The sequence below is a fragment of the Leptinotarsa decemlineata genome, unplaced genomic scaffold (genome assembly GCF_025532065.1).
Source record: "Leptinotarsa decemlineata unplaced genomic scaffold, Ldec_3_MD MMD2_tig00026358_RagTag_RagTag, whole genome shotgun sequence".
In the NCBI taxonomy this organism is placed as follows: domain Eukaryota; kingdom Metazoa; phylum Arthropoda; class Insecta; order Coleoptera; family Chrysomelidae; genus Leptinotarsa; species Leptinotarsa decemlineata.
The window spans coordinates 1,283,725-1,306,992 of NW_027412703.1; the positions used below are offsets into that span (position 1 = coordinate 1,283,725).

The following is a 23,268-nucleotide window of genomic DNA, read 5'->3' on the forward strand; positions in this document are numbered from 1 at the left end:
TTGTACTTTCTGACCCGGGAAAGTGTACCCGGAAAAGCTCTCTGATAGTCTCTTCTCCGGTTTTTGGTGCATGTTTGGCAATACAGTCGATCATCACCTGTCAAAAATTCCATTTTCAGATGATTTAACAATAAGCTTTGCACAGACTTGTTATTAGTTGTATTAGGAAACGCTAGTTGAAGTTCCAGAAATTCACATACGTTTTTGCTACCTCTTGAACACTTACTACAAAGTAAACAAGTGAGGATTTTTCCAGCAAAATATTTACAAACACAACACGAGACTGTAAAGAGCGGTCATTAGTATTGATTCTGCTTTTGTTTTTCTCACGAAGAGTATTTAACAAGAAACCCAAGAATTCCGAACAATCCTCTTGCTGTCCTAACGAGTATCTAATGGACTTCAAAGACTCCAGGAAATCGGTTGGAGGCAAAGATGATACATTCATACGAAACTGCAGCTGCATGAACAGGTGTTTGAGTTTGGTGAATAAGTAGGAAACATTCTCGTTCTCGTTCATCATTGAAACCTCGTTCTTGAAATTCTTCGTCATGAACAACACTTGCAAAATGTTTTTCATGTAGCAAGGGTTTCCTAAATCATCTAATCAAATTTCCTTCGCAAAATTTTCAGGACAACTCTCTACTGATTCGTAAGGAAGAACATGTTTCACAGAATCTGCGTAAGAACCATTTCTCCATTTCTCAAGCTGCAATTGATCCTTCCAAGTGATGAAGGGTTTGGTAGAGGGATCGATTCAGCTTTTGCTTCATGAAGTTCTTCCACTGAGTGGAAACCAGAACCACGAGGACTGCAACTCATATTTGGGGGGGCAAGAATGATCTTAGTCATTGAAAAAGAAGAAGGTGGATCAATCATTTGCGAATCAACCATGAGAGGAGACTGATGAATATCCACATATCTCGGCTTGTTTAGAAGAGATTTTAGTTCCGTATTGAAATAATGGCAATGCATGATCTCATCAAAATTATGTGAAGGAGGAATAGTTCCAAGAAACGAAGCAGCATTACCACGTTGAATAGCGATTCTAATTTTTTCTATAGGTAGAACGGTGATCTTTCGTTGCTTGGCCTATTCTCCTTCCGAGTTCCGAGTTCATGAACGAATAACAGAGACTCCTGGCCATGAACACCAAAAGTTTCCACCGCTACTGGATGGAACAGATAGTTGTTACCAAGATTCTGGTATTTTTTTGGTTTCAATTTTTCGCTAGACAATGCTGCAGTTCCAGCAGACTTAGGACTTTCGGCTAGATGGGAAGCCGCGACCGTGTCAACGCAAGTGAAGTCCCATACCACATGTTTACCGTATTTCCATGGTATGAGAGACATACCATCTGGTCGTTTACCATCATCTCGACTGGGGTTCCAGAATTGCAGAAACATCCGCTGACACCAGACAATAATTGTATGGATCACCCCCTATGGTAGTCCCATTCTGCTTGGATGTGACAGTGTCATGATCAGAGAAATGTCAGTGATTTTTTATTGAAATGTGTTAAAAATTTTTCGTTGAATCTGTCTAAACCGATATTCCGTAAGAGATGTGATATGCTTTTCATACCTGTCCCAAAATGCCATTGCCCACGAAATGAGTGAGTCTCATTCAAGGTGTTTATATTACTGAACAAACTTTTTTACCTTTCACAGAAAAATTATGGGAACATCTTCTCTTCCTTATGATCATGATTCAACTCTGCTCGGCTCAAACGAAACAGTCATGTCACAGTGCTGTCTACTGTCAGGGGGATCTGCTTCATTTAGTGCAGACTGCAAAAATATTCAACGACTCAAAAACTTTTGTTGATATGGCTATGATTCATCCTCTGAATGAGACATTGAAAAGATTTCAACTACTAATGTCCGAAAACGATGAACATCCCACGAGAGAGCAGATTAAAGAGTTCGTTTACAAAAACTTCAAGTCTATTGGAGAGTTAGATGAGTATTATCCTAGAGATTTCAAACACGAACCGAAAATAATCAAAGAAATCACCGATCCTGTGGTAAGAAAATTTGCACAGAGTCTCATTGACATTTGGCCTACTCTAACAAGAACAGTGTCTTATCACGTTATCGACCATCCAGAAACCCATTCCCTAATACCTGTACCACATCCATTCGTCATCCCAGGTGGAAGATTCAAAGAGTTATACTATTGGGACACATACTGGATACTCAAAGGCCTTCTTTTGAGTGATATGGTTGAAACGGCTCGTGGTATGATACAGAATCTACTATCTATGGTAGAACGGTTTGGTTTTGTACCAAACGGAGGCAGAATATATTATCTGAACAGGTCCCAGCCTCCACTTTTAACTCAAATGGTAGCTGACTATGTTAAGTACACGAAAGACTTCGAGTTTTTAAGAAATAATATCAACACTCTTGAGAAGGAACTCCAATTCTGGTTAACTAAGAGACTGGTAACCATAGAAAAAGGAGGAAAAACTTATGAATTGGCCCGCTACGACTCGGAAAGTGACACACCTAGACCTGAGTCTTATTGGGAAGATATAGAAACATGTTCCCGTTTGACTGGTGAAAAGGAAAAGATGGTAAACGATTGAGTTATACTTCTTTTAACAACAAACTTTTTTTCAACAACAAACTAGATTTTTCTATTTACAGAAAACCAACCCAGACTGGTCGTGTGATCCCCTTCAATTCATTTCATCCTATGCAACATAAAATGGCCTTCAATTATTATGTCAACAGATTGTTGAACATTCTTTATCACCCACTAATTTTAACTTAGAATTAAAACAGATTGCTCTCAACCATCTATTATTCACAAATTAATTAGTAAATTCAAACCCTGGTCAGATGGAAGATTGGCCTTCAACTCTACCACCTTGGTTAGTTCACCTTCTGTGAAATATTTTTCTTCACCTTATTTTGATCAAAATATCTGTACTGTTATTTCGAAACTTATATAAAATACCATACCTGGTACAAAAATTTCTTTTAAACCTCAAAATAACTTGAGCAACTTTCTAGTAAATTCCAAAGGCAAAATTAACAAATTACACAGAAGTGGAGTCTATAAGCTTGACTGCTCTGATTGATATGCATCTTAATTGGCAGAACCTGTAGACATCTCTTCACTCGCTTTAATGAACATTAAAAAAAACCTGAAAAATCTGCATTTGGCCACCACATTAAATTTCATAATCATAAATTTAGCCCCAATAGAAATTCCAAAATTTTACATTAAATTTGTTGTTTGAAGAGCTGGAGATTTCCGAAGAACTTTCCAATAATGATCACAGAGATTTCCTCCCCTTCATAAAAGGATTATGAATTGTAAAATTAAGTGAAATGTATTATTGAAATACTTTATTCTGTATTGACTTCTCAACAACAAATCCATAATGGTTCACTCCTCAAGTTGGTGCCATTATTTTCAACATGATACTTGACTTGACACATTCTGTCTCAAGTTGCCCTTCTTTCATATAATACTTTGACTGAATCACATGGCCTAAATCCAAAAATGTATTTCCTTGGCTATCAGCCTATTTTGTTTTATACAGGGTGTAACTGAATAAGTGTAAACCATTTAAGGAGGTGATTCCTCATCGAAAAAAAGATAGGATCTTGCATATAAAGAAACTTTATTGAATGAATGGATCGAAGGGGTTTTTTGATTCCCCGTTATTCCGCTTATTTGAAGGTGGCGTATGTTTGTGATCTAATTTTATAATCAAAACATGATTAAAACAGTAAATACACCATTTTATGCAACCCTTATCTATGTGACTGTTTGATTATGTTATATCAGTTGCTCAAAAATAACTAGTGGGTGGCCCGAAAATAGGTTTGCGGAGGGGCCCGAATAAATCTGTTACGCCACTGCTCCTTCTGTCCACAATGAACAGAAGCTTCGTCCAGGGGCGCTGCTCTCTTGCTTGAGGCAGTGCTGCTACCCTGTACTTTCTCATTCACTTTTTCTTTTTCAAAAACACAACTTTTTTATTATGGAGGCGGCAGAGTCCTTTCAATATGACTTTGACAAATAACACATCTATTATCGCATTGACGACTTCGTCGAATCCGTTAACATATAGCCTGGTTACTGGCGTAGGGGGCCACTAGTCCTCTCAAAATGTCTTTCACTCCAATTTTTATTCTAGCTTGATTTTTTTTAAAAACACCTCACTTTTGGACTCCACTATGACCACGACATCCACCTGCCATCTTTGAGGACGGTCGTTATTGGCACAACCGCACTCCTCAAACTGCAGTTTGAGGAGTGCCTAGAAGATGACAGTACGACCAGCTGTCGAAACCGCTCGCAGATAATTAATAGAATAGATTAATAGAATATACAGGTCCTGCAACAGTGGCGCGGTGTTCCATATCTCTATATAGGAAGCAGATAGGAATCTAATTTTCTATAATATTACCTTATTGCTCGAGCTCGACAAAATAAAAATATTGGCGGTCACACAGGGTGTTCGATTTTTTCTGGGCGGATCCCAACTGTGTCTTTTTAAATGGCAACCTATATTTTTTATCGCTTTTTCGGTTTCTTCATAGAAAATAAAATAAACTTTATGTATATCTGCACTTCGAAAATATTGACGGTTTTCGAGATATCTAGCATGACAGGTTTTTTTTCCCAATATTCGTCACTCAGAATATTTGAAATTATAAAGTGGTGCCAAGTCCAGTTGAAATTTTTTTTTGGTCGAATATTCTACATTGGTAACTCTCTCAAACTATATATCTGAAATCGACTTGTGATATACAGGGTATGAAAAACCGCTTGCCAAATATTGTAAATGAAAATTTGCAAAATCTTCCTTATATTAAATGGAACACCCTGTATATTATTGATCCATAAGAAGCGCCAACGAAACCTCTACAAATTTCATTAAGTATTCCCTATGGCTAAGTTCAATAGTTTTTCTTAAATGAACATTTCTTTCGAAAAATGGTCATTTTTTCAAAGCGAAATCCATTTGACGACTGATAAGAATATACAAAAAATACCCTTTCCTTAAAATATCGCCCATTCCTAAAATTACCTGTTGCTAGATAAACAAGTTGCGAATTACACCACAAAATGGACGTTCTTGAATAGTTACAATAATTTCGGAATTTGTGCCATATTCTTTCGGTCTAAAACAACCTTTCAGCGAATGAAATATTTATTGGAAATCAAGTAGTCTGGCAAATGACAGAACAAAATATTTGGCTGCAAATGAATATTGAAATTTTTAGTCAATCGTGAAGTTGAACTATCGGTATAATTTCATCAGAATGTTGTTATCAAAAAGTGATTTGATTGATATGATTTTCATATTAGGTGAATCAGACAGGAATTGTTTATTGGCAAGTAGAATTTATTCTCAACGGTATCCAGATAGAAGGCATCCAGATGAAAGATCTTTCCGAAAGGTCTTGGGACGATTCGTTGAAACTGGATCTATTAATTATTCCAAACATGAGCGCATCATGCCAGCTACTAATGAAGATAATGAATTGCAAGTTCTTCCTGCTGTTGAAGAAGATCCTAGTAGGAGTCAACGACAAATTGGGAAAATAGTGGATATAAGTGAGAGATCAGTGCAACGAGTATTGAAGAAACATCGCTTGCATCCATACCACGTTCAGTTACATCAAGAACTACTGTATGCTGATTTCGAGAAAAGAGTGAGATTTTGCAATTGGGCCATGAACAAAATTCGTCGAAACGAATATTTTTTCAATAATATTTTATGGTCGGATGAATCGACATTCCATAAAAATGGATTTGTAAATCGACATAATTACCATTATTATGCGACAGAAAATCCTCACTTATTGAGACAGGTGGATTATCAACATAGGTGGTCGATAAATGTCTGGGGAGGCATCATTGGAGAATATGTAATTGGTCCATACTTTTTTGAGGGACATATGAATGGTGCAATGTATCTCAATTTCTTACGAAATGATTTACCAGGTTTGTTAGATGACCTCCGCAATAGAATGTGGTTACAACATGATGGTGCACCTGCTCACTATTCGGCAGAAGTGAGAGATCATCTAAATGAAGTATTTCCCAATAAATGGATAGGACGGAATGGGCCTGTACGGTGGCCCGCTAGATCACCAGATTTGACGAAACTAGATTTTTTCTTATGGGGATACATAAAAAATATGGTTTACGTTGAGCCACCAACTTCTCCCGAAAATATGCGACTTAGAATAACGAATGCTTTTCGCAGCATTACACCAGCTGTCTTGCGCAGGGTAGAACAGTCTTTCAAACATAGACTTCAGCTCTGCATTCAAGAAAATGGAAGACATGTTGAACATATTTTATAAAAGTTTCATTATCAACCTTAATTAAACTCTCCCTTTTGTAGTTTTGTAATTTGCCAGTTGACAAATTTGAATATCTAGAACTCAAGCTCTGAATGAATATAATAACATGAAAAAAATAGTTATTTATAATGTTTCTTTCTTTTAACTTGTTTGGTTTGATATTGCACGATTTATGAGTGAAATTCTGCATCCAATGAAAAAATAATTTTCCATTTAGCAAAAAGTGATAGGTACATACATTTATTTCGTTAAAAAATATTTGTTTGGACACCTTCTAATGTACAAAATCGAAACAAGATATCTTTCGTATATTTTTATCAGTCGTCAAATGGATTTCGCTTTGAAAAAATGACCATTTCTCGAAAGAAATGCTCATTTAAGAAAAACTATTGAACTTAGCCATAGGGAATACTTAATGAAATTTGTAGAGGTTTCGTTGGCGCTTCTTATGGATCAATAATATACAGGGTGTTCCATTTAATATAAAGAAGATTTTGCAAATTTTCATTTACAATATTTGGCAAGCGGTTTTTCATACCCTGTATATCACAGGTCGATTTCAGATATATCGTTTGAGAGAGTTACCAATGTAGAATATTCGACCAAAAAAAAATTTCAACTGGACTTGGCACCACTTTATAATTTCAAATATTCTGAGTGACGAATATTGGAAAAAAAAACCTGTCATGCTAGATATCTCGAAAACCGTCAATATTTTCGAAGTGCAGATATACATGAAGTTTATTTTATTTTCTATGAAGAAACCGAAAAAGCGATAAAAAATATAGGTTGCCATTTAAAAAGACACAGTTGGGATCCGCCAGAAAAAATCGAACACCCTGTGTGACCGCCAATATTTTTATTTTGTCGAGCTCGAGCATTTAAAAAGACACAGTTGGGATCCGCCCAGAAAAAATCGAACACCCTGTGTGACCGCCAATATTTTTATTTTGTCGAGCTCGAGCAATAAGGTAATATTATAGAAAATTAGATTCCTATCTGCTTCCTATATAGAGATATGGAACACCGCTCCACTGTTGCAGGACCCTGTATATATATATATATATATATATATATATATATAAATAATAGTACTTTTTGATCATTCCCATATTGATTTCAATTTAAGAGCCACCGGTAGACAGCTGTTTCAGCCTATTGGGCATCGTCAGTACCGGGCAGGCGGTCCTCGATTGAAGACAAAATGAGAAAAACCAAGAAAGTACTTGATAAAAATAGCTGCGTAAACGCAAGCGAAACCTAAATGGAACCACCTATTGGTTTGACACTCAAGTCAACTTGACAAGTTTTTAGTTGGTGGTGTTGGTGGTTTGACCAATCAACCGACAACTGCGGTAGCAGAAATTTGGGAAGCTAACCTGAAATGCCATCGGAAAACGAATCCACATGTTTCTAGAAATGATATTAAATCAAGAAAGGTTAATGCTGTCAAGCTCATGCTGTCAATGCTATCTCACTTTGCAATAAATTACCTGATTCAATCAAGGTGTCAAAATCACATAAAATCTTTAAGAATAACACGAAACTATTCTTAATAAAAAATGTTTTTATAGTTTAAAAGACTATTGCAGTGATAATTTCTGGGAATATTTCCCAATGTAATATTATATATGTGTTCGTTTCTAAATTGTAACATTTATATATTAGGTGCCGTGTTTTATGTTTTTATATTTATGTTTTATCTTTATTCTTCAATTTGTTATTCAAGTATGACTATTATTTTTATTCTTAATATGTATTTAGAATTATTGACTTACCATATGAACATTACCATATGTACATTATGTACCGATAATGGTTAATAATAATCTTATTATCATTATTATTATTGGAGCATTTCTCTTTAGGAGCATTTCTATTTCCAACTCTGTCACCGATTTGGAACCCGTTCAGTAGAAGGCCTATATAAAAGCCGCAGAGATCACTTCGCTTCTGCGGCAGCACAAGGACAAGCCAGTGCATAGGGTCTTCTTCAACAACATTGGAGACCTTGGCTTATCAAAGCGCCTGACCTTCGCTTTTCTCAGGTCGAGTGGGCTCAAGTCGGAAACTGACAGGTTCATTATGGCCTGCCAGGATGTTGTCTTCAATACCTCAGTCCACCGCACTCGCGTAATGGGAATAGAGGTTCCTGACACAAGGTGCAGGGCCTGCCGCGAGGCGCTCGAGACCCTAATGCACTTGTTATCCCTGTCCAGCATATCCGGTCTTGGCCTATATCCATCGACATACTTAGTTTAGACTGTTCCTTTATTCTTCGAAATCTCATACAGAAATTTCACTTAACTTCCCTATTTTTTGAAAACAAGCTATTGAATCTATAGTGTGCTTTATACAGTTCGTTATTTCGGTTGACAACTTTGCAACTCACTTCAAAAATAAATCAGATTTTTTTTCAATTTATTGACATACAAGTTACACAGTTATAAAAAATTAGTATGAAAAATAATGCAATGCAAATAAATTAAGATAACTCACAAAAGGTAAACCTTGAGCGTGAGATGCTTAACTATAAGCTATACATTTTCTAGACATACACCCAAATAACAGATAACACAAATAATACATAAGATTATAAATATACAATAAATATCCATTTTCAGTACGAATGTTATGCAGATTTGAAAAGTGGAGCTGAGAGTGGAATGGATTTCACCAGTCGTTGGATGTTTGATAAGTTTGGAGAGCCCACAGGAAATCTAGCTGATATAAATACAAGAAGAATTATACCGGTTGACCTCAATGGGTTTCTTTATAAAGCATTCAAAGTCATGTACAAATTCAATTTGATTTTACAAAGGGAAGAAGAAGCAAAATTTTGGTTAGATAAAGCGGACCAATGGAAAAATAGTATAGAAAATATTTTCTACAATGAAGAAGACGGTATTTGGTAAGCAAAAATTCAGATATAAATGTTATAAGTTTCAGTGTGTGAATCAAATAGGTGATATATTTGTGTAAAAACAAGGATGACACTGAACATGTCAGTCTCGAAACGTTGAAGTGCGTGGAATGTGAAGATGAATGTTCAAATTTCGCGGGCCCTGGACGCACCAGCACATGAACAACCAATGAAAATGTTGAAAAAGCTATGGAGAATTAGAGAAGTTGCTGACGATTTCGGCATGTGAAGTGGCACATGCCATGAATTTTTTTTTGGAATTTTGGGCATGAACCGTGTGGAAGCGAAATTCGTTCCAGAATTTATGAATTTTGTCCAAAAAACCGTCACAAGGGCATCGCTCAGGAACTGATGAATGACGCCAACGGCGATCCAGATTTGCTCAAAAGGGTCACAACTGGTAAAGAATCATGGGAATATGGTTATGACATCGGAACCGTTCAATCGTCCCAATGGAAGACCCCAGAAGAGCCAAGACCAAAAAAAGCACGCCAAGTTCGACCAAATGTCAAGGTTTTGCTCACTGTTTTCATTTATTTCCGTGGCGAAGTGCATCAGGACTCCTGGCCACATGGTCGTACGGTCAATAATGAGTATTATCTTGAATTTATGAATCGCTTGTTCGTAACTTTTTGCCAAAAACAACACAGTAATCATGCCTCAGCCATCCATTCACCAGATTTGACCCCCTGCGACTTTTTCCTGTACTCAAGATTGAACAGACTCATGGAAGGAAGGCGTTTTGCGACGACTGAGGAGATGAAAACCGAATGCAAAAGTCATACACTGTGTTTCCACAATAACGTTATTTCCGAACTGCTTCTCACAAGCGGCGCATAACTTCAAGATATACGAGGGTGATCCCAGAAGTACCAGGCCCAAGAAAGAAAACACAAAAATTTGGGAAAAAAATTTATTCATTTTTCAACATAATCTTCTTGCAGCTCTGTACACTTCTTTCATCGACGTTCAATAAGTTCGATATCGTTTTTTGATAAAAACTGTCTTGCTCCTCAAAATAGCCATTAACTGCCGGCATTACTTCGTCATCGTTGGAAAATATTTGACCATTGAGCTATTTTTTCAAGTTTGGGAACAGAAAATGATACAAGGGGACTAAATCTGGCTAATAAGGTGCATGATGTAGCAATTCAAACTTCATTTCGTAAATTTTAGTCATTGCGATAATGAGTTTGTGAGCTGGTGCATGTCTTAATGAAACAACACTTTTTCTCAACCAACTGCGTCCGTTTTTGGTTGATTTATTCACTCAAACATTGCAGAAAGTTCGCATAATACACGCCGTTGATAGTTTTAATTTTTTCAAGATAGTCAATGAAAATATCCCACGCGTATCCCAAAAAACCGATGCCATTACCATGCCTGCGGATGAAATGGTCTTCGCGTTCTTTGGAGTCGAAAATTTTTTTCACTGAGAAACACAAAAAAGTCCTTTTCATTATGTAGAAAAGTGTCACACATTAAAATTTTTATGGTTTAAAGAAAATATATATATATATATAAACTTTATTCAGAAATAACATTTAGAGGATTAGAAATTTTAAATTTTATTTTAACGGCCATGCATGGCACTTACTAGTGGCGTGGTAGCAACTAGAAAGAAAGGAAACAGGAAATATCTGCAAATTGATAATTGACATTATGACATTTGAAGTTTAAAATTTGAAAATTGACAATATAACTAAACCAGGATTACCAAAAGGTATACCAAACAACAGTGTTTACACTAGCAGTCTCAAAAAGTATCTGAAAATGGATACAGTGCTGCCAAGTACTCATAAAAGAAGTGAGTAACAAGACTCAACACTACCTCCAAACTCACACACTATCTGTTACTTTGGGAACCTGGGGGAATCAGTTCCAATTTCAAGATATAATTATAAATATTACTAAGATTGTTAATCTCAGTCTTTTTGTTCATATTGTTTGTATTCCTTTTGATAAAGAACATTTCTTTAAACAGCCGTTTCTGTAAATTACTTTCAGTACACAATACTCTAACTTCGGTGTAATTCATTGTGTGTTTTGTGTTAATGACATGTTCAACCAATGCACAGGTAGCTTTGTTCATATTACAATCACTTTTATGTGACGTTATACGTCCTGATAAAATTCTAGATGTTTGACCAACATATGTCTTATCACATGTATGACAAGGAATTTCATATACTACATTAGACTTTTCTAGGGTTTTCAAAGGAGTTTTAATTTTGGAAAACAGACTATTCGTAGTAGTGACAATGTATTGAGCAAATTTAATATTTTCACTCTTGAAAACGTTCAAGAGCTTGGGTGTTAAAGACTGAAAATATGGTAAGGTTTTGCAGCAATTTTTGACTGCATCCCCAACATTATTCCGTATTTCTCCTTAACTAGTCAGTCAAGACTACCCATCGCTTTATAAATATATATATATATATATATATATATATATATATATATATATATATATATATATATATATATATATATATATAAATGGATGTTTGTTGGTTCATCATCGCTCAACCGATCGTGATAAAACTTGACATCGTATACGTAATTTTTCATAGAGAAAGTTTATAGGTAAAGTGACCAAGACGTCCTGTTTTAAATGGGTCTGTCCCTTTATTCGACCATCTGTCCCGTTGTCCCCAAATAGTGATCTGGGACCTAAAATAGTCCTGTTTTCTAAAATTATCTCTAAAAAAAACGTTGATAGGTATCGGATGTGATGCCCATATAATTCACAATGATAAAAAATCTGCCGCAGACTTCCTACCTTTAGATTACGAAAGCATTATTGTAAAAATATATTTATCTTTTTTAAATTTATACGGTTGGAGTTGAAGCTCTCAAGGAATTTTGCACTGAAGCTGAAATAGAACATCACCAAATGCTCGGCTACAGCAAATCTCAATGGCTTGCGCTAATGCCTGCTTTGGAGAGAGTTTTGAAAATGTACCATTCGTTAAAGAATTATTTTTTGAGCATTGGAAAATGTCCTAAATCAATAAAAGTTTTCGCAAGTTTTCCTCTGAGCTGTCATTACTGAAAATTCATTGTCAGAACTGTCAAAACTCTCAGAGCTATCTTCAGTTTTTTTCCCTTTCGAGTTTTTCTTTCCTTTTTTCTATCCTGCCACTAGGGATATTTGTTGCGGATGTCGAAGATGATGAAATAATTGAATCTTCTGAATCTAATTTATTTTCTGTTATTTCTGATGGGGTAAAAGCAATATCAGGAATGATATTCGGATCATACGGGTATATTCCTGTTGCACGAAAACCTGAAATAACATTTGATGGTGCAGTTGCTTTTGGCCACACTTTTGAGAAAATGAGGTCAAACGAAAATTTATTGATTGTTCGTTCTGGTTTATTTGTCCAGTATGTGATGACTTCGGCATCCCAGTAAGATTCGAAAGCTTTAAACACCGCCTTATCCATATGTTGTAATTCATGTGTGCAATTACTTGGAAGGCAGAAGAGCGAAATTTCGTGGGACTCGGCTGCACCGACAATACCTGCATCCAAATGAGATGATGCTCCATCAAAAATTAGCAGTACTCTTCCTTCTGGTTTGTACTTAGCAAAATGATGTACCCACTCAATAAAAGTTGGGGTAGTCGTACTTCCTTTCTCTGTCAGCTCAATAACTGTCCCAGCAGGTAGATTGTCGTGCCATTTATTCTTCTTTTTTCCTTTTTCTTGTTCCTTTGAACAATATCATAGCTGGAATCATTTGTCCTTTAGCATTTCCACAACTGACAATCGACACATTTTCAGCATATTCTTGAGAAATTAAATGAACTCGTTTGACACCTTTACGAGCATATACCTGTTGTGATTTATGAACATTTAGGCTGCAACCTTTTTCATCAATATTAAAAATGCGTTGAGGGCTTCGCAGGATATCAAGCTTCAACATAACTTCTCGTAGCTTTTCGAAATAGTCATTGACTATGAACTTGTTTAATTTGGCGGCTCTAGCTGGATTCATAAATTGCGATTTTCTTTTAACAACTTCGGCATGCCGACCTAGAAAAAGTTTGAGCCATTTTCGACCAGCTATGTTCTTATCGGTAAAAGGTGCAGGTATTCCGTTTCGTTGGCAATATTCATGGATGGAACACCTTATCACTGTAGATGTTAATGGCATTCCCCAACATTTAGCTAGCCTAAAAATTCTTTCACACAGCTCAGATTCTTGTTCAAGTGTTAAACATGAAGGACGGCCAAGTTTCTTCTTCGTTTTTCCACTGAGCAAATGATTTCTTAGTGCTCGACGGGCAATATTAAATTCTTTGGCGGCTGTTCTTACTGACATCCTATTTTTGACTGCTTGCAAGGCCAAAGCCATTTGTTCTTCAGTCCATAAACCTCTGGGCATCTTAAACTTTTCAATAATTTCTCTGAAACAAAGTTTACCAACTTACAAAACGAATTAATGTAGTGGTCCTAACAAGGCCCATCCGTATTATTGCAGTGTTCTTAATAAGGCCTTAGCAACACTGTCAGTGGCTGTGGCTAATGTTTTTTGGACATTAGAATTATTTACGTTTCAATAAACCTGAGGTAATATATATACTATGACAAAACCAACAATCAAGTATACCAATGACATGCAGATTAAAAAAATATCGCACATATAAGCATATTATATTTGAATGGCATACTAACCTCAAAATTATATTAGATGTATAACCATGAAAGCACGTGAACGAATGATCGTATAAAAGCCACGTTTGGTATATCTGCTGAACTTAGTTTAAATATTTGCATCTAGATGGCTCTATTATTTTTACACATTGTAGCATATTGCGGTCATTTGCCAATAGTGGGGATTAAGGGGGTATGGGCCTTATTAGGAACCGGGCTTTATTTGGCGTACCTACCTTATAGAAATAGGCTTAGTGCGAAAAGTGACCTGCGTTTAAAGCTTTCAACTTTCAACTCGACTATAGAATCTCTTGTAAATCGTAAATACCAGCTCCACAAATCACATTAATTACATAAGTCTCATTTTTTGTATTTGTTTAGTTTTAAGATTCTGAATTGAAAGTCTTTTTTTTGTACTGTATTTTTTCTTCAGTTATCGCATCTTTTCCAGTAATAACAGAAATATTATTAGTAATAATAAGTATACTCAATATTATTTAATATGGGGGGTCACGAAAAAAATTCCACAATGAAGGTGGGTCCCCAGGCAAATAAGTTTGGGAAACACTGCTAAGGAATATTTCTAATGAAAATTTGTTGATTGTTATGATGACTGATCAAATAAAAAGTTGTATTAAAACAAAGTTTATTCCATTCAAGGTACGATTTTGATGAAAAACTTGGAAAACAAAGAAAACACTTTTACGTTAGTAATTTCCTTCCTCTATGGGCAGGAGCAATGGACGATAATGTGAAAGAAGAGAGAGGTCGCAGAGCTGCTGAATATTTGAAAAAGAAAGGAATCGTGAATTTCCAAGGAGGTATTCCATCTACTCTGTTACAGACGGGGCAACAATGGGACTTTCCTAACGCTTGGCCCCCTTACCAAAACCTGATAATAATTGGTTTAGACAAGAGTAATAGTACAGAAGCTAAAGAAGTTGCTAAACAACTGGCACATAAATGGATCAACTCGAATATTAAAGGTTTTCACGATAACAAAGCGATGTTCGAAAAGTACGATGTTCAGACAAGTGGTCAATTTGGTGGAGGGGGGGAATACAATGTCCAGGCTGGGTTTGGATGGAGTAACGGCGGAATACTTGAGCTCATTCATTTATACTACAGGGCTAAAACTAGAAAATATATCGGTAGTTTCTGAAGGTTAATTTCGACCACTGAGTAAATCGTACATCTTGTTGTTTTCTTCAATATAGTTTTCCTATTCCAGTATTTTTCTCATAACTATCGCTATCGGTTATAAATGGAAATGAACAAAAGTGAATACGAATATCCAAACCTTCTTTGGTTTTGAATACCACCCTGAAAGTTAGAGAACATTATAAATTGGCATTTTTCTTCAATTCAAACTAAAACAGTGTCAAGAGTTCTGAAGAAAATATTGATTTTTGAAATTTATGAATATCGGCGATTAACAGTAATAAAGTTCAATGAAGAAGTACCTTTACATCTCGATTTAAGATACTTATAATTCAAAATATTTTGGAATCGAAACAATTTTTAACGTTTGCATCAACTATAGACAGTAATGAAATAAATTTAATTAAATAAAATAAAAAACTATGATTTAATAAACGATTGAGGTTATATCTCATTCCAATCAATGGTAATTAACTATGAAAAATTTACTATTCATTTCATGTTTAGAGCATACATATGAATATTTATTTATTTTTTGCACTGTTAAAAACACTCGCCTCGAAGTATGTATCCATTTCTTACATCTAACCTCATTAATATGAGGTTTTATTAATTATATAAAAAACACGTTTTCTTCCGGATATCGATTATACGACGTACAATTCGCAAAAGAGCAATGCTTTGTTGGCATTATACTAGCACAAAATAATTTAATATATCAGATTTATATTTTCAAATAATAAATTAATATTACGTAAATAACACTGTTTTACATGTGAATTGTTTATGTTTGTCTTTACTACTAGTGCTGTCTCTCGTGGCACGTTCGCTGTACTATTCTTAGGAAAAAGGCTCATTGTGAATTTTCGAAATCAAATTTTAACCCTAGATCACCAGATCTGACCAAAATTTGTAAAATATCAGTTTTTCGTATAGTATACCTTTGATAAAACCTAACCTAACCTAACCTCATTAATATGAGGTTTTATAAATAATATAAAAAACACGTTTTCTTCCGGATATCGATTATACGACGTACAATTCGCAAAAGAGCAATGCTTTGTTGGCATTAAACTAGCACAAAATAATTTAATATATCCGATTTATATTTTTAAATAATAAATTAATATTACGTAAATAACACTGTTTTACATGTGAATGGTTTATGTTTGTCCTTACTACTAGTGCTGCCTCTCGTGGCACGTTCGCTGTACTATTCTTAGGAAAAAGGCTCATTGTGAATGAGCGAAATCAAATTTTAACCCTAGATCACCAGATCTGACCAAAATTTGTAAAATATCAGTTTTTCGTATAGTATACCTCTGATAAAAAATGTAGTGAAATGTTGAAACATTTCATACAAATGAAAAATACAGGGTGTTCCATTTCAAGAAGTTGAATTATTTCTGTTTGAAAATGAATGAAACTTGACCAGTTTTACCGAGCACCCGATATATTGTTTCCGAAAGTTGAGATTCCCGAAATTACCATAGTGACGTAGACTAACTGTTACTAAAAAAATCCACTTAATTGGTGTAGATATGCGGGTGGTGAACTAAAAAAATATGGTCTGGAAAATAGGTTTTTTTGGAATAACTTGGCAATGCTGCAATGGTAGGTAATTCGAAAACAAATATTTCTTACAGAGCTAAAAAATAAGGAGTCGAATGATATATTCATATACTTAGTGTTCAATTTAAAAAAATATAACTTTGGTTGGTTACGCTCGGTTGAATCATCCAGTATGCGAGAAAATAATTTTAAAAGTTAGTATTTATCTTTTGGGAAAGAAAGTTTTTGGTTTTCTACTACTCCATCTTGATACAAAAAAAAGGATGAGGGAATCTTCCAAAGAAAGGAAGGAAATAATCAATTTGAAAATAATTAACTCTATACATGGATGTGTAGATCATGCAAAGAAGTAACTTTCAGACACAAACTGAAAGAAAGTCCTCCTGAAACAGCTACTTTCATATAAACATTGAATTACACGAAAGAAAACAATTCTTTCGAAACAAATACTTCTATATGAACACTGAAATATACAGAAGATACTTTTCTCTCCTCAGTTTGTATTTCAAACATTCGTTGTGGAACTAAAATCAGATATCATTCACACGAGTTCTACTTTGAATGAATGGTAACAGATTGCACTTGCATGGAACACTGTCATCCTCACTGTTAGTGCAATTTGTTACCATTCATTTAAAGTAGAACGCATGTGAATGATATCTGATATTTATTCCACAACGAATGTTTGAAATACAAACTGAGTAAAGAAAAGTATCTTCTGTATAATTCAGTGTTCATATAGAAGTATTTGTTTCGAAAGAATTTTTTCTTTCATGTAATTCAATGTTTATATGAAAGTAGCTGTTTCAGGAGGACTTTCTTTCAGTTTGTGTCTGAAATTTACTTCTTTGCATAATCTACACATCCATGTATAGAGTTAATTATTTTCAAATTGATTATTTCCTTCCTTTCTTTGGAAGATTCCCTCATCATTTTTTTGTATCAAGATGGAGTAATAGAAAGCCAAAAACTTTCCCAAAAATTAATCACTCCTAAAAATATAACCCCTTCAATTCAAGTATTTATCTATATGACTGCAAAAAAATGGAGCTGTTCGAAAAATTGTCGACTCACCCTGTATAATGACATTATATTGTTAACCTCTTTGTTAAATCATCACAAAATGTAACTGAGTTTTTTCTATAGTTTGTCTTTCTTTTTAATAAACTACTGTCAAGCTCTGTGTGGTCGCTGTTTTTTTAATTTATCAATGCATGTTTTATTGCATTTGACACTTTTTCTGTAAACATTGTATCTCAATATTTTAATGGAAAAAGGCACTATTTTTATCATAAATTCATGTGCTCTCTTGCTCGGCCACCCAGAGAGAGTTGTCTTTCAATATCTGTCTTCATTTGGTTTAAATGGTGTTCGACTGGAACCATCAAAGTACCAAAAAATTCCTCTAAAGTATGATTGAAAAATACTTCCTCCATATATTTCTTCAGGTGCTCTTTTACTGTAGACATTTCCCCAAGTAATCTGAAATCATGAATAAATAATATTAATAATCATCGCAGAAGAGAAAAAAAATGACATTTTGTATGTAAACTAAACTTTCTGTTTGATATGAAGTTAAATGAGATTTCAATTCAGTTTTTTACACAAAATTTGATGAAAATTCTTCGATCTATTTTTTCGATTGCAGAAAATTGCTGAACAAGCAAAACCCTTAACTTTTATGCCTCTCACCAACAAACTAAACATGCTACAGAGCTGAAACTGTGATCATATGTTCGAGACAAATGTACCAACTTAAAAAAAAACGCTAATCAAGCATACAGGGTGTTTCAAATTGGATCCTCACCGTTGGGATCTCGGAAACTATGAGAGACACGAAGGCTAACAATATGCCGTTAAGAAAGTTCTGAGATTCCGAGTATATCCGGAGATATCCTGAAAAAACTGAAATTTCAGAAAATTATTTTCATTTTTTTCTGCCTTTACTTTTCGAAGAATTCGAAAATAAATTGCACTTCCACATTGCCACTCTTTTCCTGCTACACGGTGGTGTTTTCAAATTTGCTATCCTACGTTTTGTTTTCCGACCAACATCATCAACTTTATTTTTTCTTATGGGCGCTACATTGGATTCTTTCTGTTTAGAATAAAACCAGATTTTACCTTTTCATCATTATTTATCATTATTTTTCGAAAAGTTATTTGTTATTATAATAGGCTTTGATTTTGATGTTTCTAAATTTGACTTTCAATTTGTTACACTCAATGACATTTTGTTATTGATTTCATTGATTTCATTTCATTGATTTCATTGAAGTCATTGATTTTTTGACGAAAAATCTTTCACGAGTGAAGGAAAAAGAGATCCTATAATACAAATTTATTACAAATACGATAGAAACAGTGTTAGGACATCGGAAATGTATTTAAACTTGTATCCCGAAAGACGACAACCAAATCGAACTATGATCCAATTATTAGATCAAAATCTCACCGACACTGGTTTGTTTGAAAAGCCCATTAAAAAATACGGAGACAGAATTAACAATCAAAATTTGATAAATAAGGTATGTATGAGATAAATTAGACATTGTGTTATTTTCAATGATAATAGAACTTTAGACAAATAACAATAATCAACTAAAATGTAAAGACAAAAGTAAATCACAGCAAATGCTTTAAATGCTGGCCTTGTTCATGATTAATTTCCCTCCTTCTCAATCTTCCGAACTCACTAACAATGTGTTGAAGGTCCTAAATATTTTGATATTCCCTCTGACCATAAACTCTATTTCTCAGTGTACCCTATAAGAATGTATCCATAACACTTAAGTCTGGAGACCTTGTTGGCCACCTCACCGGCCCATTATTCCCTATCCATTTATCACCAAACGTTTCAGTCAGGTAATTAGATGGTGTGTGGTGGAGCACCATCATGTTGAAACCAGATGTTGTTATAGATAGCCAAAGGTAAATCATCCAAATAGTCTTCGAAAATCGACATTAAAAACTGGTGATAGGTTTCTCCATTCAGAATTCCGTCAAATGATTCCTGTCCATACGTTAATACTACACTTGAGGTCGAATTTTTCGGAAGTGCCTGAGGTTGTTTATGCTCCAAATGTGTTCGTTATTTTGGTTGAATATCCCACAGTTCGTAAAAGTGCTTTCATCTGTCCAAATTACATTTTACAGGAAAACAGGAAAATGAAGTCTTCTTATTAGCCAATTACAAAATTCTAATCGTCTTTCGGGATCACCTACATGCAATTTTTGAGATATGTGTAATTTGTAACATTTAAAACCGCTTTTTTGAGATGTTTCCATGCACTTATATGACAAATATTCATTTCGGAGGAAATTTGACGTGTAGATTTCCCCGGGTTCATGTTTATCTGCAAATTATTAATTTTTATTGAAAAAATCACAATGTATAACTTACCTCATACATACCTCATTTCAAATTTTCTTTAGTTTCCTGGTCCATTCTGTCTCCATATTTTTTCCTCGGCTTTTCAAAAGAACCAAATTCGGTTATATTTTGATCCAATAACTTGAACATAGTTCAATATGGTTGTCGTTTTTCGGGATACAAGTTTGAATACATTTCCGATGTCCTAACACTGTTTCTATTGTATTTGTAATAAATTTGTATCATATCTCTTTTTTCTTCATTCGTGAAAACCATTTTTCGCCAAAAAGTCAAGGGCTTGTACAATAACAACATGTCATGTGTAACAAATTGAAAGTCAAATTTAGAAAAGTCGAAGTCTAACTTATAACTGCTGATACATCATTGAAAAAGTAAAATCTGGTTCTATTCAAAACAGAAAGAATACAATGTAGCGCTCATAAGAAAAAATAAAGTGGCCGGAAGACGAAACGTCGGATAGCAAATCTGAAAACACCACTATGTGTTTTCAAAAAATAAAGCCAGAAAAAATAACCATTTTTCGAAATTTCTTTTTTTTTCCGGATATCTCCGGATATACTCGAAATTTCAGAACTTTCTGAACGGCATATTGTTAGTCAGGTAAATGCGCAACTTTGCCCCAATTTAATGATCTTCGTATCTCTCATAGTTTCCGAGATCCCAATGGTGAGGATCGAATTTGAAACACCCTGTACAGGTTCTTTCATTAAGCGCGCCCTATCTGTAAATTAAAATAAAATAAAAGTGTTGTAAGATATCACAGAAACTTTTTATTTGTTTGAAAGACCGAAGCAATCATCGAACAACCGCGAAACTTACGCTAGTTGCACACACACCGATTTTGGACGGCCGATTTTATACCGGTCGTCCAAATTCCAATAGTGGCAGTGGACGGCTGCTCACCGGTATTTTACCGGCGACGATCACCGGTAGGCATGTGTGCAAGGTCCTTTTCCCTTATGTGGTTCACTATTGGAATTTGGACGACCGGTACAAAGTCGGCCGTCCAAAATCGTTACGCTAGTGTGTGTGTGCAACTAGCGTTACGCTAATGTGTGTGTGCAACTAGCGTAACGCTGTCAGTATCAAAACGAAGTTAATGCGTAGTAACTACAATTTCACCGAGCATTCGAGACTGGAATGGTCGGTAAAAAACCGGTGAGTATGCAAGAGTGTATTTAATCATGTACGCCACTACTTCCCGGTACTGCCAGCGATACAGTGGCAGTGGACGGCTGCTCACCGGTATTTTACCGGCGACGATCACCGGTCGGCGTGTGTGGACGTGTCGGCGTGTGTGGAATTTGGACGACGGGTATAAAATCGGCAGTCCAAAATCGGTGTGTGTGCATTTAGCGTTAGGCACGACGACCAGCGGCGGCAGGCGTTATTTTTTTTGGGAATGATTCACAACACTATCTAATCAGGACACAAAACTGATGAAATTTTGAAGATTTTTGTCAAATAGCAACATTCATTATTCACTTAAAAAGCATATTTTTTTAAGAAATACGTACTCTATTACAACCAGAAGAAGAGATTTAATTTGCATTGGATTGGTAAAACTGTTCAAAACTTGCCAGGTATTGAACCATGTTTGTAACCTGAAAAATAACATGATGAAATATGAATCAGGCAACACTTGCTATATTTACTGATCACTGTTGATTAGGTTTTTGTATCTAGTTCGTAAATTCATTAGCATTTCAATTCCAACAAAAATTTGCCATCCGGGAAATGTCGGTTGAGGATTTGTTTTAGGTAAACATACTGTTGAACTTTCAAGGTAACTAATAGTGCCACAATCGGAACCTAATAGTTTTCGAACTGATCTGAAAAAAAAATATTACAACTATTTCACTTCATTCTATTTTTCCTTATTAGAAAATTCATAAGTGGAAAATAAATTAAACTCGTTACTTGAGGAAAAACAGACAATTAGATGGCATGAAAACATTACAAGTATTCAGCAAAGAGGAGTAGATTGTGGAGATTTCACACTGCAGTTGGAAACATGATGAAAACTTCTCCATCTTTATACAAAAAAATGTGGGAATCTTCCAAGGCAAACTCCCTACAAATGTAGTTTATGCAAAGAAATAACTTTCAGATACAAACTGCAATAAAAAGCCCTCCCTAAACAATTACTTTCAATGATACAAAAGGAAAAATTCTTTCGAAACAACTACTTCTATATGAACATTGAATTATACAAAAAAGCACGTTTTCCTACTCAGTTTGTACTCCAAACATTCGTTGTGGAATTGAATCAGATATCATTCACAGGATTGCTACACAGTATAGTATGTGAAAGAGATAAAATTTCTTCCACATGGAAAACTGTCATCCACAATGGCGGAGATCCAATGTTTCGGACACTTACCTTTTTACCTCTTTAGCGCCAATCTGAAAGTTACTTCTTTTTATAAAGAGTTGTAAAGAGTCAATCTTGAAATTATTTGCTTTCCTTTTTTTTTTGAAAGATTCTCATACTTTTTTGTATAACAATAGAGAAGTAGAAAGTCAAAACCTCTCTTTTCTAAAAGTAAGTCTTTCCTAGAAATATACCCATTTAGCGACTTATTCGAAATGTGTTCCTGTGGGGGGAAGGGCGAGCGAATATGAAGAATCCCAATATTGAATGTGATTCATATGGAATGAAAACAGCCTAAGGGGAAAAGTATTATTTAACCTTTCAGGCCTAGGGCCTGAAAAGTTAAATAATACTTGTATGGTGGTGACTCGTGCCTGCATCTTATTTTAGGTAGGCAATAGTAAAGCCAGTAGTGTTCTATTGTGAGAATTGATTACATCTTATTTTAGCTGTATGTTCGCGAATAACCAACCATTACTGATGCCTGTGTTGTTCACTCATTTCACTCTGACTCAGTAAAAGTTCCATATTACAAGATCAGCAGTCTGATTTTTCCTGACCACCCACGAAAAACTCTGAGAGCAAAACCCGTTCCTTTACAATTTGAAATCCCTGAAAAAAAATTAAAGAGATTAACCGAAAATAACAATTTTATTAAACAAAAAACTGAAATTACAAAGAAATAACATACAAAAATAATAAATTTAAATATTAATAAAAGCTGAAAATTAAAAAATATTATTAACAAAAAATGAAAAATAAAAATTAAAAATTAAAAGATTTAAAACCAAGTTATGTCACGACGTTTTGATTGTTAGTATCCACAATCGTCTTCGGGTGACAAC

The 23,268-nt window shown here is 34.8% G+C and overlaps 2 protein-coding genes across 2 annotated transcripts in view; one reads left to right on the forward strand and one right to left on the reverse strand.

The window, feature by feature from the left end:
• The first annotated feature begins 1,458 nt into the window (after positions 1–1,458).
• Positions 1,459–15,152, forward strand: LOC111514982 (trehalase). Its single transcript, XM_074184697.1, has 4 exons — positions 1,459–1,615; positions 1,671–2,578; positions 8,963–9,249; positions 14,583–15,152. Exons 1-4 carry the CDS (start codon positions 1,612–1,614, stop codon positions 15,082–15,084), a joined length of 1,701 nt encoding a protein of 566 aa, XP_074040798.1. The 5' UTR covers positions 1,459–1,611; the 3' UTR covers positions 15,085–15,152.
• A 2,577-nt stretch (positions 15,153–17,729) lies between these two features.
• Positions 17,730–23,268, reverse strand: part of LOC111515486 (hexosaminidase D) — a 36,695-nt gene continuing 31,156 nt past the window's right edge. The window contains exons 7-9 of the mRNA XM_074184698.1: positions 21,705–21,881; positions 21,567–21,653; positions 17,730–18,137 (exon numbers count right to left, since the gene is read on the reverse strand). Coding sequence (XP_074040799.1) covers positions 17,945–18,137; positions 21,567–21,653; positions 21,705–21,881 — 457 coding nt within the window. The 3' untranslated portion in view covers positions 17,730–17,944. The remainder of the gene's footprint in view (positions 18,138–21,566; positions 21,654–21,704; positions 21,882–23,268) is intronic.

Excerpts from the sequence above, each read along its gene's own strand:
- LOC111514982 (XM_074184697.1), top strand. Across the intron at positions 2,579-8,962 it reads CTGGTGAAAAGGAAAAGATG|TACGAATGTTATGCAGATTT; the intron begins GTAAACGATTGA and ends ATCCATTTTCAG. Across the intron at positions 9,250-14,582 it reads AATGAAGAAGACGGTATTTG|GTACGATTTTGATGAAAAAC; the intron begins GTAAGCAAAAAT and ends ATTCCATTCAAG.